The sequence below is a fragment of the Drosophila ananassae genome, chromosome 2L (genome assembly GCF_017639315.1).
Source record: "Drosophila ananassae strain 14024-0371.13 chromosome 2L, ASM1763931v2, whole genome shotgun sequence".
Lineage (NCBI taxonomy): Eukaryota > Metazoa > Arthropoda > Insecta > Diptera > Drosophilidae > Drosophila > Drosophila ananassae.
In genome coordinates this window covers 26546898-26563710 of record NC_057927.1, presented here as the reverse complement: position 1 = coordinate 26563710, position 16813 = coordinate 26546898, and the positions used below count along the sequence as shown (strand labels likewise).

Sequence of the window (16813 nt, the reverse complement as noted above, 5' to 3'; positions counted from 1 at the left end):
TCTAGGCTACTGAAACTTTAAGTTATTTATAATTAAATAAAAATATATTATAAAATAAATGATGTGTTCAGCCTACATTTTTGCCATTCAAGGGGGGAAATCTTATGTTAAACTTTTGAGTTAAAAGTATTTCCATTGGGTTGCATTGCATATATATTTATTTAGATTTTTTGTTTTCATACTTAAGCTAAATGCACAGGCTAATCGGGGCATAAACATATACAGTATTTATCAAAGGATGCGTCGCAGGAGCCACATAAAACTCATTATTTTTCTTTTTTTTTTGGAAATGGGCAGTAACAAATGATGAATGTTGCACATGCCGGACCTGGGACAAGGGGCTAAATTATAGAGACAATCACTTAAAGGTACAAATCATATTTTGATTAAGTGTAGATCTCTCTCTGTTTCGTTTCAGTGGATGCTCAGATTATGTTGGCAGCACGCAGGAACCATATCAGATTCCTGCATGGCGCGCTGTCTTATCCGATGGCCGCCGTTATTAGCTCCGCCACATCCTGATCTGTGCTGCGCACGGTCAGGTTCAGCGTCACACCCTCGGAAAGCGCCAGCTTGGCTCGCACAAGCACTTCGGCTCCGCCTCTGAAGGTACCTGTAATGATTACATTTCAAACAAATGATTAACTTTGTTTAATAGTTGTGGGCTAACTATTTACCTGAACAAAGCAGCGTGTGTAGGTGCGTGCCCTCAGGTACCTTCTCGGATAGGTTTGCTGCGCCCAATCCCAGTATTTTCACTATTGTATTGACAGCATCCTGCAATGTGGTAACTGCTGATAGCACAAAGGTGTCCTCGGCTTGCAGCCATTCTAAAAAGTGAAGATGATTATTTTTAATTGGTTCAAGGAACGTCTTTTCAAACATTCTTCACCTTCGCTGTCAGCCGCATCCCAGGCCACTTGGAAGTTATTTTTCTTCGTCTTCTGAATCTGGTCGGCTACCGTGATCTCCAGGTCCTCCAGCATGTACTCGTCGTCATAGCCCTCGTCGGAGTCCGGTTCCCCGGTGTTTGGATCGCAGTCTTTGACCACAAACCGCAAAGTAGCTCCAAACGTGGCTGTAAAAGATCAATTTCAGTAAACTGTCTCGTTGAGCGGATTGGAAACCTACCTATGGAACTGGCTGCATCGGGTGGGAACTCCACTATGACGAACGTCGTCTGTAGTTCGTTGTATGGTAGTTTGGGACACGGAATGACCGCCCGGGCTGTGAATCCTTCGGGCAACGTGAGCTCCACCCGCACGTTCTCCAGGAACTGATCGGACAGCGTGTTGAGACAATCAAACTGGAAGACCACGTGCTGGCCAAAGATGTGCTTGATGCACTGCACCGTGTACTCTGTTTCGCTTTCCGTGAGCTGGATGGGAGCGGTGCTGCGATGGATGGGGCCCAAGACCTGGATACCCGGTAACTGGGCCAATCGAGCTGCACTCTCCTCCTCCCGCGTGATCTTGGGCGGCCGTGGAGCACTGCTCGTAACCAGCATCACATCGCTGGGCACCTCTGCCTTGACGATCGCCGCCTTGGGCACTATTGAAATATCGAAACGTGTCTCCAAGTCGCCATTCAGGTGCTCAGACAGGGACTTCTCTAGCAGAGCCAATGAGCAGTTCTCCCTTTCGATGATGTAGTTTTTGTACAGCTCTGGCCTCTCTGAGTTCAAGATGCTCAGGTAGTAGGTGGCTCTGTCTCTGACTTCGTCGTCGGGATCCATCTGGCAGCGACCGAGCAAGACCAAGATATTGCTCAGTAGAGCCGGACAAGAGGCCCCAAACTGAGCCAGGGCCGTGACTGCAGCTGCTCGCACAATCGGGCTCTCCAGGATGACACGATTGTATATAAATCTGATGTATTTCGAAGGCGTGGCGGCGAAAGGACCCTCCTTTCCGAGGAGATGAAGAATGCGCACCGCCAGAGAAACGTGCTCGCAATCCTCGATAAACTCGCACAAATGCGACAGGCCGGACTCCTTGGCATCCGCATTTTCCTCGATAATGGTGATGATCGTGTCCACAATGGATGTCTTGTACTCCAATCCGCCCTCCTCGCGCAGCATGCCGCTAAGGAAGTTCATGAGCACAGAGTGTTTGCGCGGATACTTGGTGCATAGCGCACAAATGGCTTGGACCACAACCACCTTGAATTCATCGGAGATCTCCGCCACGAATGTGGATATTTGTTTCATCAGACGCTCCACCGAAGATTCGGCGCCGGTTTTCAGCAAGGTTGTAATAGCCAGCGTCGCCACAGACCGATTGGAGTCTGTGATCAAGCCCTCCAGGTCCAGGTTGCATGTGGTAACCGCGGCCGGATGCGCCATGGCCACCTTGTTAAGCGTTCGAACGGCGGCAAAACGAAGCGTGGCCTTTGGCGAGCTGCAGAAGAGCTGCAGAATGGAAAACGCCGGCGACAACATCCTCGGATTTGTGTTCTTCAGGTTAACAATGGCATGGGCTGCCTCGTAGATCACCATTTCGCTCTTGTGGCGCAGGCACGATTCTATGAACGTGAAGAGCGGCGAGTCCGACAGCTCCTCGGCGGGAATGTCCTCCTCTTCGATCAGCTTACAAGCAATGCGAATCTAAAAGAAAATCGTGCTATTACAAACTCAAAGTGTAAACATACTGGAATAATGACTCACCAGCATGCACACGGCGTAGGGGCTCTTCAGGGAGCCGCGTGTCAGCTTGTTGACCAACTTCGAGACAGCCAGCCGGTCGGACTTGCGGATGTGGTAGAGCAGTCCCAGGGCGTGGTACTGCACCATGATGTTGTCGCTGTTGAGGGCTTCCTGGGCCTCGTTGGCCCATCGCTTGACAACGTCGCCGGAAGTACTGGCCAATCGCAACGAGCTGACCAGGGCTGCACAGGAAACGGCAGCGTTCTTGTCCACGATGCACTGCTTCATGTAGCGCTCCACAGCCTGTAGCATGGTGTTGTCTGTAATGCTGCAGAGGGCACGGATGGCGGCCGCCCTGTAGAGATCCTCCTTGCCAGTCATGTCCTTTGTCAGCGAACTGGTGACGATGATCACGTCCTCGGCAATGGAGCTCAGCTCCTTGATCCCGAGGTAGACCATGCGGCGCAGCACCACATCCTTGGACTGGAACAGCTTCGTCATGGCGAAGAAACAATCAGTAGCCTCGCGGGCCACCAGCTGCTCGCCCTGGTTGATTAGGTAAAGGATCTTGGTGAGGATGTGGATGCACTTGCGGGCATTCACCGGCGTTTCATTGAACGTCCGCGTCTCCTGCAGCACCGACGTCTTCTCCAAGTTCTGGTACGCATTGCTCGGCCCTGTCGAGTTGGAGTGGGATGATCGTTGTTGTTTTTTGAGCGAAAAATAATTCATTTTCTCCGTGAGAACATTCGAAAATTTTAAGGCAACTCGGTATTTGTGGTTTTTTCGTTTTCTTTTCTCTGTGTGTTGGGGTTAGTAGGTGTGTGATTGGGGTGTGAGTGAGTGTGTGTGAGTGGGGTGTTAGTGTGTGAGTGTCTGTGAGTGTGTGCGAGAAGGAAACTGTCGTTGCCAGCGGAGCACCTTCCAGCAACTGGAGTTTTCCCTGCTATCCGGCTCCAAGCTCTAAGCGCGACCGGATGCAGGTGCTGAATAGCTACTTACCGTCCTCCTCCTCGTCTTTTTCGCGGCGGAACGAACCCATTATCGGCAAAGTTTCGTTAAAAGCGTTGATAAAACAAATTAAATGCCTTTTCGGCTGCGCTTACACGTCACTTAGTTTACCCTGTTCTCAGAGCGTTGCCACCGGATTCATAGCTTAAAACAAGGTGGCATCCCTGTTTCTTAGTATTCGCCGGTATCAAAATTTTGTTTTTCGAATATTTTTTAATTATAATCTCATTGAAGTTTTTGAAATAAATATATTTTACACGTATCATAATCTTTTAATGTAGTTTTCTAATAAACTAAAGCAATAAAAAAAAAAATAGTTTTTTAAAAAAATCAATCATTAGGTATTAGGTATTTATTAAAAAATCAGTATTAATTTTTTAACAAAGATTTTTAAATAAACACACATTTATTTTTATATTAGTATATAAAAAGTAATTTTTTTAAGCCGTTTTATTTCAATGAAAATCTTAACGTCAAATCACTTTGAATCAGAATTAAAAGAAATCCAGTGACAGATGAAAAAACCGAATTTACCAAATTGGTGTTAAGTTCCAGGAGACCCAGTGGCACTAGTTTGTAATTAATCGTGGAAACATGTAGCCAAAATGAATGGACAACTTGCTTGAAACGCACATCTGCGTTTTGGAGGTCAATTTGTTGTAAGAGGTCGCCGGTTTTTCGAGTCTGAAAAAAAAACATTCAATAAATGATAGTTTAAGGACCAAAAAAATTAATTTTTTATAATTACCTCTCGTAACGTTTGATTGCTGATACGCGCCACCATTACTAGTTCCATGAAGGGGACTGACAAAAAGACCAGAAGGACTATGGACAGATAAAAATCAAAGGGCTCCTCATTAATGTAATGGTCGGCAATAGCCATATACTGATTGTAAAAGCCCAGTGTGATTCCAATCAGGTTCATCAGCATGGAAAGAACCATTGACCAGTCCGTAAAGCGTAGATATCCTTTGGAAAGAATGGCGCAATAGTAGTATTTTTCGACCATCTCATCCAATCCGTCCGCCAGTTCACAAAAGCGTCGCATCCTGTAATATGGTTTATGCAAACCCATTTGCACGGGTGTCTGCAGCATATTTGCTTCCTTGACAAGGTCTTCTAGCTTTCGGTTAATGGCATGTACAACCAGATCCGCAATTACCAGGCCACCGAAGAAGCAATTGTTTATCTGATTAGCCACCAGCACGGGTAGCATCGTCCTTGCAGTTGCAAAGCTTGTCCAATTGAGTTCCGGGTGGGCCCTTCTCTGATAGAGGCTTAGAGCTACGTACTCTATCAGTGGACAGGCAATAGTCTTAATTATGCTGTATGTGAATGACTTGGTGACCACCTTCAACGAAACGTCCATGGAGTTGAGGATTTCAAATAGAGGAACGCTGTTTTGAAAACCAATAATCTGGCTAGTTTTCTCCCACTGAGTCACATAGTTAATTAGACACACGCATACGTTCATATAGCAATATATCTCTATGGTATGACTCCTGCTGAGCTGTCCGGTTGACATCTCCTCGTATACGTGCCAAATATAATACGCCACGAAGATCGTGGCCATTACAAAAGAGTAGGCTGTAACTAGTTTCGAGAACACGAACTTCCTTCGTCGAAAATCAAAACGACCTAGGTATACTCCAAACAGCGTATTTAAAAATATGATCCCAGTTAGACATATTAGCACCAACTGGCTGTGAACTTTGTACCACCGGAATCTGGCGGGGACTAGCCGCTGCCAGGCGAAGAGCAACCGACGTATTTTCCTTATAACTGACCTCATCGCACTGAGTTGTGGTTGGCAGTGGTTTCCATATAACCTACGCTTAATTACCTCCTTATCACTGATTAAATTTGGAATAATTTAGACCAGTCGAGAAAGGCAGGAGTGTTTTTTCCTTAATTACTCCATTTAGGACATAAATCATACATATAGTGTTTCCGTTTCCGGTGTAAAGTGTTTTGATTTTTAAGATGGTCTATAACATTTTTGTTTAAGAAGCGCACTGAAGAATATTTTATTTTTCAATTGTTTATCTAAGAAGATGAACAACATTTTAAATTTTAACTTAAAAACTGTTAACTCCTATAAATGGAATCGGCTGCAACAGTTTTTAATATTTAATATGTAGAAATAAGGATTTACGAAAATAATCTGTAGATATGATAAATTAAGGACATATTATTATTTGATTTGGTTTTGTGGTTATTATATGCTGGTAAAAATATGATATGTGCTTTTCTTTTCAATTTAAATATTCGTTACTTGAAATTTAAAATAACGTTTTTCAGCACCGAGGAAAGATGGAATACAGCGATTCCCAGCACTGGAGCACAGCTCAGGGGTCTGGCAACTCTTACCACGAATCCAACTGGACGCGACGCAGATGAAAAAAGAAAACATTAACGCCAAAACCCGAGATAATGTGCTCTGGACCCGTCGCCCATAGACCTAAAGTGCAATCACGCGTCGCCGGGTGTGCCCGTGAATATTTAAAGATGAAATAAGGCCGTAGAGCAGTGGAAAATAGCAGCAAGAGATCGCCAAACTGCGCCCACCTCCCAAGAGCTCCCAGAGCCCCCAGTTCCCCCAGTGCCTCCCGTGCCCCCACGCCACTGGCAACGTCAGTAATTCAGCAATTTCTCCGGGGGCGCTCCGCTGGACAAAGTGTTTGGGTTGGCGTGAGCGTATAAATAAATAGCAGCAGAAAAGGCAGAAAAATCTGAAAAATCAGCAAATAGAAAGTGTACACACATGCCGCTGCTGGCTGCAACTGAATGTATGTGCGTGTGTGTTTCAGTGAGTGTGTGTGTAGAGAGCAATAGAGGACGCAAGGTGCAAAATAATGTTTACCAAAAAGTCGCACGCGGACGTGAAGAAGTCGACGGCGAAGCTGCAGGACTGCAAGAAGGACTCGGCCTCCAGACTGCGCCACCTCCGCATGATATTGGGTAAATTTTAATTCAAGAGCTCGCCAAGGCCTCGCGTTGGCGGTTTCATAATTTATTATTGCAATAACAATGGAACTGGTTGCTCAGTTTGTATTGCTGGCATTTGTTTTTTTTCGTTTCTATAGTCTATTTCTCTTTTGGGCAGGTGGGCGTAGGTCCAACCGTGTTCGCTCCACGGTGGCTAGCCCACAGTCGGCGGAACAAAAGTGGGGCTATGGCTTTGGTCATTTCCTGTTGGGCGCGAAAGAACCAGTGCCCCGGCCGCCACCCCCTTCGCTTAATTTATGCAAAAAATAAACGGAAAAAGATAAAAAAGCAACCTACACTTGCTCCCGCTATGTGGCAGGCGAAAATGTGTGAAAAACGTTAAGAGATAAACGAACAAGCGAGTCGAACGATAAAAAGTCTCTAGATGGTCTATAAATTAAGTTTAATTATTTAAGAGTGGAATATAGTTAATAAGAAATGTATAAATTAAAATTAAAATACAAAAAACTAAAATAAACTACTTACTCCCATGGAATGTAGAGCAAACTAAGATTATTTCCGACTGTATTAACCAGCAGTGTGTACAGCAATTACTGCTTCGAGTGCCGATATGAGCAATGCCCCCCCTGCCAACAACTGACTCCAATGGCTTTCTTCTGTGTCACCTCGCTGAACGATTTCCAACAGGTGCCCCTCGATACAGAAACACAAATACACCTGACTGGCTAACACCCTCCGGTGCAGTGTGGTGGCTAGGCCATTGTTGGGAGCTTCTTCCCATTGTCCCTCGGCAAATTACACGCATTAGACATTCTTCCCAATGGCTGCGTTCCCAATTGTTGTTTTTGTTATGGTTACTGTTTCTTTTTTTACCTAGTTTCTTAATAATACCACACTGTACATCATGTTTTTAAATCAATTATTTTTTATTTTATTCACTAAGCTTAGTAGGTAGGTTGAAGAATAGTATCAGTAGCTTAAAAATATTTTTTTTTATATCCCTTAAAATGTAAATATACTACATGATTTTTCACGGTGTACTCACTACAGTCATCATCTTCTTTGCGTTTGGCCTTCTGATAAACCGGTTTTAAAGGTTTCTTGGCTTGCTTCATCACTTTGTTTAGCTTTCTTTTGCTTTTTTCTGCCTCTGCTGATGACAGCAAGCCGGCAAGAGCAGTCAGCCCCCCTGTCCCCCGCCTGAATCATCACAAACGCTGAGCACCCATCATAACGTGTTTTTTTTTCTTTTTAACCAAAAGTTAATAGGTCTGGCCCCCACACTTGTTGGGCATTGGCGGGGACCGTCTATAAAGATGGGTTGGGATAGGATTCGCACTGTTATCAGTGGGGGAGCCAGGTGCTCGATTTGATGTCGCCACACTGCGTTTCGTCATTATCTTGGTTGTTGGCCCCTCTTATCTGCTTTTTCTACTATTGCTTAAATTGTAATCTATTATTTTTTGTCTCTTGCAGATAATGTGGAACTGGAAGAGTCCAAGTCGCTGTTCGAGACCAACTACAGCCATGTGTATTTCATCCTCTACGACACCTTCATTCAAGCGGAGGCCAATCTGAAACAGAAAGGTAACTGATCAAGTCCAGAATTGGCTCCAAAACAACGATCCTTATAGCTTCAATAGGTGTTTTTTATTTCAAATTCTATTTGTTGTTCAAGAGGCATTTTGTTTCTGTAAAATAGTCACAATTAGCTTATATTTTTGAGTTTTAATTAAAAGATTATTATTTAAAAGAAGAGCACTTAAAGGTCGACTACTTTTTAGACCCATTTAATTTTTGGCTAATTTGCTCGTATCTCTTGGGACGATTTATTTTTTGTACCAATTAAGAAAAGCAAACGGCGACGACATTTAAGCCACATGCCTTGTTTAAGTTTCGTTTATCTTTATGCCTTGCTCCGCTGGAGTAGATACCAAATCGGAACCAAGACACACACGATATTCTAAATTGAACTCCTCTTCTATTCTTTTACCAAAATTTTTCTCTCTATTTTTTAAACCTCCCTCCTGGCAGAACTTCCGTTTCACATTGGTAAGTTATGTGGTTTCTTATTGACATTTTGAATTGACCATTGCATCCGCCTCCTCTGCCTCTCCCTTTGCCTCCGCCTCTGCGACTTGCTTTCGGAATTAGTTGCCATTATCTTATGTCTTATGTCTTATGTCCATCCCCCACCCACGCCCTCCTCCCATTCTCTTCTCTATGTAAACCACTAGAACTCTTTGAACGGCACCATTCTGCTTACATACGACTCCTTATTTCTCTCTATTGTGCTTGTCCAGCCATTGGAATGCATCCATAGTGCAAACAATAGCTTGATTGCCTCTAACATGGTTGGGCTTTCAATAATCATGCTTCTCTCCCACCTCTTCCATCCAGTTCACAAGGCACATCGCGAGGAGCTGGACGGTTCGCTATGGCTGCTGGAGAAGATCCTGTGCCTGCTGCCGGAGCTACTGGCTCGCCGGTGGCAGTGCCACTCCCTCAGTCGCATTATGGCCAAGCTGTTGCATTTGGGGAACTCCCCGAAACTGAGACGCGAGGGTGTCAGGTGAGTAACTCAAAGGAATGTAAAGAAACAATAGAAATAATACATTTTATGTGTCTTTCAGATACTTTCTTCTGTGGTACCAGACGCTGGGAGAGAATGCCCCAAACTATGTGCATGCGATGTACGCGGATCTAATTCCTGGTCTCATTGTTCCCCAGAAGGGAGTCGCCGGGCCAGACACCGAATTCAGTGCCTCGGACTTTCTCACCCATCCGAACATGAAGGCGGATGGTGGAATGGCGTCCGTGTTCCACGACAACGCCTTTTCCCATCCGGTGCAGAGCTCGGAGCTGGTAGCTCTCTTGCCGCCGTCGTCCAGTGAAAAGTCGGCTCCACCAGATCCCCGAGATGGTCTGGAAGTGCTGCTGAACAGCATGGTCCATACGGCAGCGTGTCTCAGATGGCGGGACAATCGCGCCCAGAAGGATCACAAGGCGTTTGCCTTTTTGCTGCAACGTTTCATGGACGTCTTCCTGCCAGTATTCTCGCCTGGATTCGATGTCAGCTGCTCCATCTACAGTCCCCGCTTGGATCTGCCGGTGATGCGCTCAATCAACAAGAAGGAGGAGGTCATGGCCTCCTGTGTGGTTGTCTTGATAAACTGGGTTTCGCGGTTCACCCACGAGCGCCTCCTGAGTAATCGCTTGGACTGCACTCTGCACATCGAGGACGTGGACCACGTGCGCCTGCTGGGCTATCAGCAGGGCTTGATTGTGCGGGATGTGTTCTACGTCAGTCGCGAAAACATCAACTTTGTCCACGAGGTGTATCGTCAGGCGTTTCTGCTGAACTTCACCTCCAAGCCGCAGATCGAAGCTATTCGAACGGCCATTGCAGTTTACCGGGATTGGATGACGGGAGAGACTCCCCCGCCATTTTTGCTGGAGCCAAACGACGATCCACCGCCCCAATCCACGGCTGGTGGCACTCCCCGGAGCCAGCGCTTGCGCACGCCCTCCTATGTGGGCGCAATGGCGGGATCGAAGGATCAGCTGGCCATCCGAGCGGGAAGACAGAATGTCCTGCAGGTGAGCCATAACCACCTAAAATGCCATTGGTTCAAATAATGTACAATTTTTATTCCTTTAGGTTTTTGTAACCAACGCCGCCAATGTGTTTCTGGTTAACACAGCCAACCTGAACATTTGCTTCCCCACCCGGACAAGAACCTATCGCTCCACACCCCTGGAGGAACAAACGGAGATCTGCAAGAAGGTACTGAACGTGTACCGCACCATGGTGATGAACACTGAGATGGATTCGCGCACCTGGGAGCAGCTGCTTCTTGTCCTGCTCCAGGTTACATCGGTTGTGCTGCATCAGAACAACCATCATTCGACGCCCAGTGGTGGCTCGAAGAGTGCCACCTTAGGCGGCATTTTGGGATCGGCAATATTCCAAACTCTCATTGTAACCTGGATACGAGCGCATACCAAAGTTCCCGTGAATGTCCAGCTGTGGGAGAAGTTCTTAAATGTCCTGCAGTCGCTGACGCATCGCGAGGAGCTCATCGTGGAGTGGAATAAGACGATGCAGACACTGACTAGGGTGTTTTCCCGCTACACATACGGCATCAGTTTGTTAGACCTCCCGCTGGATCGAGTCGCGGAGAGTCGGGCGGAGAAGCGAAGGCGCATTGGGAGCGTCTGGCAGGGATCGGGATCGAGTAGCAATGCCAACGGAAGTAATGCCGCGGCAGCTGCCATTTCACAAAACAGGCAGCGCGAATCACTGGCGGAGTCCAGCAGTAGTCGCTCAGAAGAGACCTCAGTGCAAGTTCCGCTAACAAATCACCCCCGTCCCCACCACCAGCACTCGCAGTCACAGGGAGGTCAGGGATCGCGACCCGTTCCACTGACTCCCATGCTAAGCAGGAGCTACAGTGAGGGCAGCTTGGCCTCGGCGGCAAGGAATTCAAGGATAAGAAGACGTCGAGCAGCTACGCCCAAACCGAAGCCGCTACAACAGCCCCAGCTGACCGAGAATCGCACTAATCCCCAGGACTTAAGGCGAGCCATGTCCCTGGATTCGTTGTCTCGAAAGGGGGAAGAGGAGACGGACAGCTATCGCGAGGGGGATAACGAGAGTGGAGCCGGCTCGCGAAGTCCTTCGCCAACTGCCAGCAGTGGCATCGAAGGCGGCTCCATCAAGGATGCCCAACTGCAAATCGATGCCAGCTTGGATGATGCGAATTCGGGGAGCTACGGCAGTGGCAGTGGCAGCGTCTCTGGAAGCGGGCGTCGTTGCATCATCCTCGGTGGATCGGCGGAGGGTTGGCATCCAGACTCCACCTCCATTATGTGGAAGCGCATGCTGGGTGCTCTGGGAGATGTGAATCGCATCCCCAAAGCGGAATTGCACGCCCAGGTGTTTATGCATTTGCTCGAGATGACCCAAAACTTGATCAAGATCAAGCAGAACCAGGGAATATCCACGGACAATCAGAGCACGCCGCCGCCTCCTGTTCTGGTGCCACCGATTGGAATCGTGGCACCCTGGTGTTACGGATCCCTCACGTTGGACAGGTCCTTCAAAAAGGGCAAACTCTGGGCACTGCAGTTACTTTGTTCTCTGGCGATCCAGGGAGCTGTTGGGATGCAGCAACTGCCCCTTTTTTACCACGCCCTTCATCAGCTGTTGACTGGCGAGGATCGGGATCTGATTTACGCTATACTGAAGCACTTGGAAGGTCCCAGGCTGCTGAGCTTGCTGTTGCCGGGACACACTTTATTGCTGCTAGACTTGGTGCATGCGAGTGCAATATTGTTAACTTCCCTGGAGGTTTCGCGGAACACTCCCAGGGCAGAGGTGGCCGCGCTCCTGGGGTCCCTGCTGTGCTATCCGTCCTCTTTGCTGCCACGTCCTGTGCTGCAGCCCTCGCCGCAGAAGTTCGAGCTGATGGAGTGCCCTGACCTGCAGGACCACATCTTGAACATTGTGCTGAGATGCGCCAGGAGGGAACCCTCAGCCAAGGCTCGTTGTATAGCTCTTTCCCAGCTGGGTCAGTGGCTGCTCCTCAAACTCTCGCAGCCTTCCTCTGGATCGGCGGCCTCCAGTCGGAGCAATCTGTTTCAGCAAGCAGTGCCCCACCACAAGGATGTTCACCCGAAGGAGACGCAGGTGTTCAATCCTCGGATAAAAGAGGTGCTCCAAGTTCTACTCCAGGCCCTGCAGCTGAAGCATCACACAATTGCAATGGTGGCAGTAGATTCCCTAAAGCTCTGCGCCGAACGCGGTCGGCAACTGGCGGCTATCGAGAGGGTTCCCCAGCTTATAATAACGGCTTTGTGCAAGGCTTTGGAAATCCAGAACGTATCCAAGCCGAAGGACTCCGACAAAGTGGTGCTCACCTCCCTGATGCTGTGCCTCGGCGAGTTCTGCATGGCGATACCCGCCTCCCTAATGTTGGCCCCTTTCAATGAAAAGGGGGACACGTTGGTGCTCCAGGTGTTGAGGGTTCTGCTTCAAGTGGCTTCGGGAGCTCCCCGGCACGAGCGAGTGAAGCTAACCGCCGACGATGACTTCGACATGCACATTGCTCACGACGACCTCCAAGGGGATGGACGTTTACCGGAAGCCTCCTACCAGACGTCGGAAACTATCCAGGTCTGCATAACGGCCATCAAACTGTGCGCCAAAGCGGTGTCCATGCACCTCGTCACGCACATCGGCCACTTTCCAATGGGCATCGGGGCATCCCGCCTCAGTTCTATGGTGGAGGAGCAAGACGACATTGGCAGTTCCGGCTTCGGTGGCCAGGTCGAAGCTAGGCGGGACTCTGTAGAGCTACCTTCGGTGGTCAGTGCCCAAAATATGCAGCTGTTCATGCTGAACTCGGGTCTGGTGGCCAGTTTTATCGAGCTGCCTACTCTGAAGCTGCCCGGGGGAGGAATTACCGCTGGCTTGGTCACTGCCGAGAAACAGGTGCGAGTGTTGATGCGAGATCTGAACGGCAAGGCCTGCTGGGACGCCTCCATTCTGTATTCAGAGCCGCGAAAATCGGAGGAAGCTCCTCCAAGAACGATGCCAAAGATTCATCATCCCCAGCCACTGGACTCCATGGTTTCGTCCATGGTGACTCATGAGCTGCAGACTCCACGACATACACTGCGACATCGTCCGCCCGGAGTGCTGCCAGTGGCCAAGGATATGGCTCCGGACTTGGACCAACTGGACGATATGTTGGCCTACATAGGACACACCAGTCCTGAATGTGTGGCTCCCACAGTGAGCCAGCTGAATGCCCCCAGCAGCAACCCGATAAGCGGAAATCTGGAGGCGCAGGCCATCTCGGTTATTTTGAATCAACGCCTCCTAGAGCAGGAATACGTGACACACTCGGCGCAGGCACCTTCGCCAGCACTGCGGCACGCCAGTTCCAGCTCCTCGCTGCAGCAGCAGGATCAGAGATCAATCCACAGTACAACGGCATCCTTTGATTCCCTCCCCACACGCACGGAGATGCCGTTCCAGTACTGTCGACTGCTTTTCTCCCACCTGGGACTAGCTGGCTGGGAGCGCCGTTCCCGGACGCATCTGCTTCAGAGGAGCGAGAAGCTCATGCGGGAGCTGCGCAATGTAGACCTCCAGAAGTGCCGGGAGACGCACAAAATGGCTGTGATTTATGTGGCCGCCGGTCAAGAGGACAAGGGAAGCATCCTGAGGAATACCAGTGGCAGCAGCACCTACGAAATGTTTGTTTCCGCCTTGGGCTGGGAGATCGATCTGGAGACACACAATGGTTTTCTGGGAGGATTACCGCGGCAAGGATGCGGTGCTACGGCACCCTATTATGCAACACCCTTCCTGGAGGTCGTCTACCATGTGGCCACTCGAATGCCCTCGGACTCTTCAGAAGCCATGCTGCTGAAAACGCGACATCTGGGCAACGACGAAGTGCACATTGTGTGGAGCGAGCATCACCGGGACTACCGGCGTGACATCTTGCCCACCGAGTTCTGCGATGTCCTCATTGTGGTCTATCCTCTGAGGAACGGCCTCTTCCGCGTGACAGTCAACAGGAAGCCGGAAGTGCCGTGGTTCGGGCCGCTGGCCAACGAGAGTGTGGTGAGCGGAGCCTGTTTGGCCACCTTGATCCGGGCCACTGCCATCAATGCCAGTCGAACGAAGCGTGCCGCCCTGCCGCTTTACCAGCAATTGTGAGTATTCCAACATGGCTTATTCAAATTGAAAAATAACTGATCCTGTTCATATTATTTGTAGCTACGAGGAGCGGAACCGATCACTGGATAGTGTATCTTCCAGATACAAGGAGAGCACCACATTCGAGGACTTTGCCAGTCGTATTTACAATCCCATGCCACTGTCTACGCTGGGCACTTTAAGGGAGTCCAATGCCAGCAGCTCGGCAGCACCGTTGGCCTCGGCCCTTCTGGACCACAACCGGGCCTCCGTGAAAGGTATATTACATATATTTCCTATATAAGAGATCAATAAAGTGACATGATTTTAATTATTTTAAGGATGGGTACAAGCATCTATTGATTCAGCGCCTATAATGGGCTTGGCACCATCCGCATCTGCCGGATCTACGGCAGCTATGGAGGCAGCCACAGGAATGGCGTCCGCTTCCCCTCGCGGTCCTCGCAAACTGGGTGCCCCTTTCAAGAATGTGACCAAGAAACACTCCCTGCAACAAATCGTCGTTGGGGGCGGCGGTAGTGCCAGCGGGGACACACCGCCTGAGAGTCCGACTTTGCCGCAGCGACGCTTTAAATAATACTTTTCCCAAACCTTCTATTCCCGGTACTAACTGCACCCATTCCCCACACCCAGGCATCGGGCCGTTGATAAAGGCCAAGCCAGGAGGCCCGATGCGACGCAGAGAGTTCTAATGCAAACGAAAAGTATTGCGAAACACGTTTCCTCCCATCTTAGTTGTAATTAATTTGGTTTCCAGCTTAGTCTAACTGTCATTGTATTAACTATTTATTTTACGCTACGCCTAATCAAAAGTTAATGCCTTTCTTCCAATTCCATGATAATACTGTGTTGTAGATTCGTCGTCTTGCTTTTGCGAATTTTTACTTAGTTACAATCATAATTTTTACGTATTTATTAATGAGTACGCTTTGGCATAAAGCGTTTCCCTGTTGCGTCCACTCACTAATTTGAAATTATTTAATTTATGCACTCAATTATGTTATTGATTATGTCGATGTAATTTACGAGTATTTAGTTAGAGAGCTTTAAGCATTCGAGTGCAAATCGATTCGCATTTACTCTACTTTGATCAGTGTGCTACGCGTTAATTCGGGGCAGCTGTTATTGATTAATATTATTATTACTCCTATATTTTATCATCTTTTACGCTTGTCAACGAGATGAAGATTCAAAGAATTCAAAATTCGTTTAAGTGTTACGCACAATGCGAGGAAAATCAAAATTCGAACCTAGATCCCACGACTTGCTCTGCCCATTTAAAGCAAAATGTCAACTACTAGTATTATGTAATCGAGCTCTATGTATAGGTACTCTACTATTAAGGTCCTCTATCCAATCCCCGGTCAAATGGCGATGGCAATCGTCACCAGAAGCGTGAGTGAGCAGATCAATCTTATAATTATGTATAATTGGAGGGGATAAACAGAAAACAGAAATCTGTAACTAACATTGTTCAAAGAATCGCCTTTAATTTGTGTGTAAAAAATTAAATTGTTAAAAATGATTTATCAAGAAGTCTAGGGATATTCTTCATTTGTATTTCACTGCGAATTGTTTCAACGAATTGATCAAATTGATAGATTTATATTTATATATATTTACACCAACGTATGTTAATTTCGTATTTATGTAAAACGGGCAACCTTAAAGTTAAAAGCAATGCCTTTTTGTTGCACAAATGTTTTATGAAATCTGTAGACTAATTAACACAATTAATCTTAAGCGAGTAAACACTTTTGTAAAAAAAAAACAAAACAAAACCCAATAAATCGAAGAGCAAACTAAAGCTGCGTGAAATTTGTAACTAACACCAAGTAAAAGCATTATATACAACCTAAATTTACAACTACGACCTAATGTGTATTTTAATTTACTAATTTATTTGAGAAACAATCGAGTATTTTTCGTATAATAAATAACATGAATTTCAAAGAGTTGAGCCCCAGCTGGGTTGGGTGGTATTTATTTTCATTCAGTGGGCCAGATGTTGTTAATACTTTGTAGTAATTAACTGGACACGCAATCGCTCTACTGACACTTATTACACGGAGGTCCGGTGTCCCCAGGTGGCTCAGACATACGGGCCAGTTCGTCAGAGGTCGTTGCCTTCCCTCCTGTTTTCGGCGGCTTTCTATTTTAGGGGTGATTCCTGACCTCCCCCCCCCTGGCACACACCCTCGACGCGGGACAGGTAAGGTTGGCTGTCTGGGATCAGAGGTGGCGGGTTTATTATTGTACCCATGGCTGGTACTCATTACATTTTATTTCACTAATAATTTAAAAAATTTAAGGAGTATTTAGTAAAATTTTTATTTTTATTCCCAATGTAAATATAAAAATACAGGCTTGGGATGAAAAAAGGATTTGTTTTTCACTCATCTGCTTTTTAAGAATTCGTTTAAATTTTGAAATGTGTTGGATATTCCGGGGATATATATTAACTATTTTTTGACAAA

At 47.3% G+C, this 16813-nt stretch overlaps 3 protein-coding genes across 5 annotated transcripts; 1 reads left to right on the top strand and 2 right to left on the bottom strand.

The window, feature by feature from the left end:
* Nucleotides 1-135: 135 nt before the first annotated feature.
* Nucleotides 136-3813, bottom strand: LOC6505617 (coatomer subunit gamma). Of its 2 annotated transcripts, XM_001964554.4 has the most exons (6): nucleotides 3644-3813; nucleotides 2663-3318; nucleotides 1132-2602; nucleotides 893-1078; nucleotides 678-830; nucleotides 136-613 (listed from the first exon to the last, which is right to left on the bottom strand). In XM_001964554.4, the coding sequence occupies exons 1-6, from the start codon at nucleotides 3681-3683 to the stop codon at nucleotides 483-485; spliced, it is 2637 nt and encodes an 878-aa protein (XP_001964590.1). In that variant the 5' UTR covers nucleotides 3684-3813; the 3' UTR covers nucleotides 136-482. The 2 variants fall into 2 exon arrangements, with proteins under 2 accessions (XP_001964590.1, XP_014760729.1); XM_014905243.3 differs by lacking the exon at nucleotides 3644-3813 and having other exon boundaries at nucleotides 2663-3617.
* Nucleotides 3814-4102: 289 nt separating this feature from the next.
* On the bottom strand, nucleotides 4103-5579 carry LOC6505616 (putative gustatory receptor 97a). Its single transcript, XM_001964555.3, has 2 exons — nucleotides 4401-5579; nucleotides 4103-4336 (listed from the first exon to the last, which is right to left on the bottom strand). The coding sequence occupies exons 1-2, from the start codon at nucleotides 5442-5444 to the stop codon at nucleotides 4103-4105; spliced, it is 1278 nt and encodes a 425-aa protein (XP_001964591.2). The 5' UTR covers nucleotides 5445-5579.
* Nucleotides 5580-5943: 364 nt separating this feature from the next.
* On the top strand, nucleotides 5944-16291 carry LOC6505906 (probable Rho GTPase-activating protein CG5521). Of its 2 annotated transcripts, XM_014905349.3 has the most exons (8): nucleotides 5944-6613; nucleotides 8078-8188; nucleotides 8636-8653; nucleotides 9002-9173; nucleotides 9235-10201; nucleotides 10263-14332; nucleotides 14397-14593; nucleotides 14657-16291. In XM_014905349.3, the coding sequence occupies exons 1-8, from the start codon at nucleotides 6508-6510 to the stop codon at nucleotides 14911-14913; spliced, it is 5898 nt and encodes a 1965-aa protein (XP_014760835.1). In that variant the 5' UTR covers nucleotides 5944-6507; the 3' UTR covers nucleotides 14914-16291. The 2 variants fall into 2 exon arrangements, with proteins under 2 accessions (XP_014760835.1, XP_001964592.1); XM_001964556.4 differs by lacking the exon at nucleotides 8636-8653.
* The last annotated feature ends 522 nt before the right edge of the window (nucleotides 16292-16813 follow it).

Coding starts and splice junctions, on each gene's coding strand:
- LOC6505617 (XM_014905243.3), bottom strand. CDS start 3,373: ATGAATTATTTTTCGCTCAAAAAACAACAACGATCATCCCACTCCAAC. Junction 2,603..2,662: donor CCTACGCCGTGTGCATGCTG/GTGAGTCATTAT, acceptor ATTTTCTTTTAG/ATTCGCATTGCTTGTAAGCT. Junction 1,079..1,131: donor CGATGCAGCCAGTTCCATAG/GTAGGTTTCCAA, acceptor GATCTTTTACAG/CCACGTTTGGAGCTACTTTG.
- LOC6505616 (XM_001964555.3), bottom strand. CDS start 5,444: ATGAGGTCAGTTATAAGGAAAATACGTCGGTTGCTCTTCGCCTGGCAG. Junction 4,337..4,400: donor GCAATCAAACGTTACGAGAG/GTAATTATAAAA, acceptor TTTTTTTTTCAG/ACTCGAAAAACCGGCGACCT.
- LOC6505906 (XM_014905349.3), top strand. CDS start 6,508: ATGTTTACCAAAAAGTCGCACGCGGACGTGAAGAAGTCGACGGCGAAG. Junction 6,614..8,077: donor CCACCTCCGCATGATATTGG/GTAAATTTTAAT, acceptor TGTCTCTTGCAG/ATAATGTGGAACTGGAAGAG. Junction 10,202..10,262: donor GAAGACAGAATGTCCTGCAG/GTGAGCCATAAC, acceptor TTATTCCTTTAG/GTTTTTGTAACCAACGCCGC.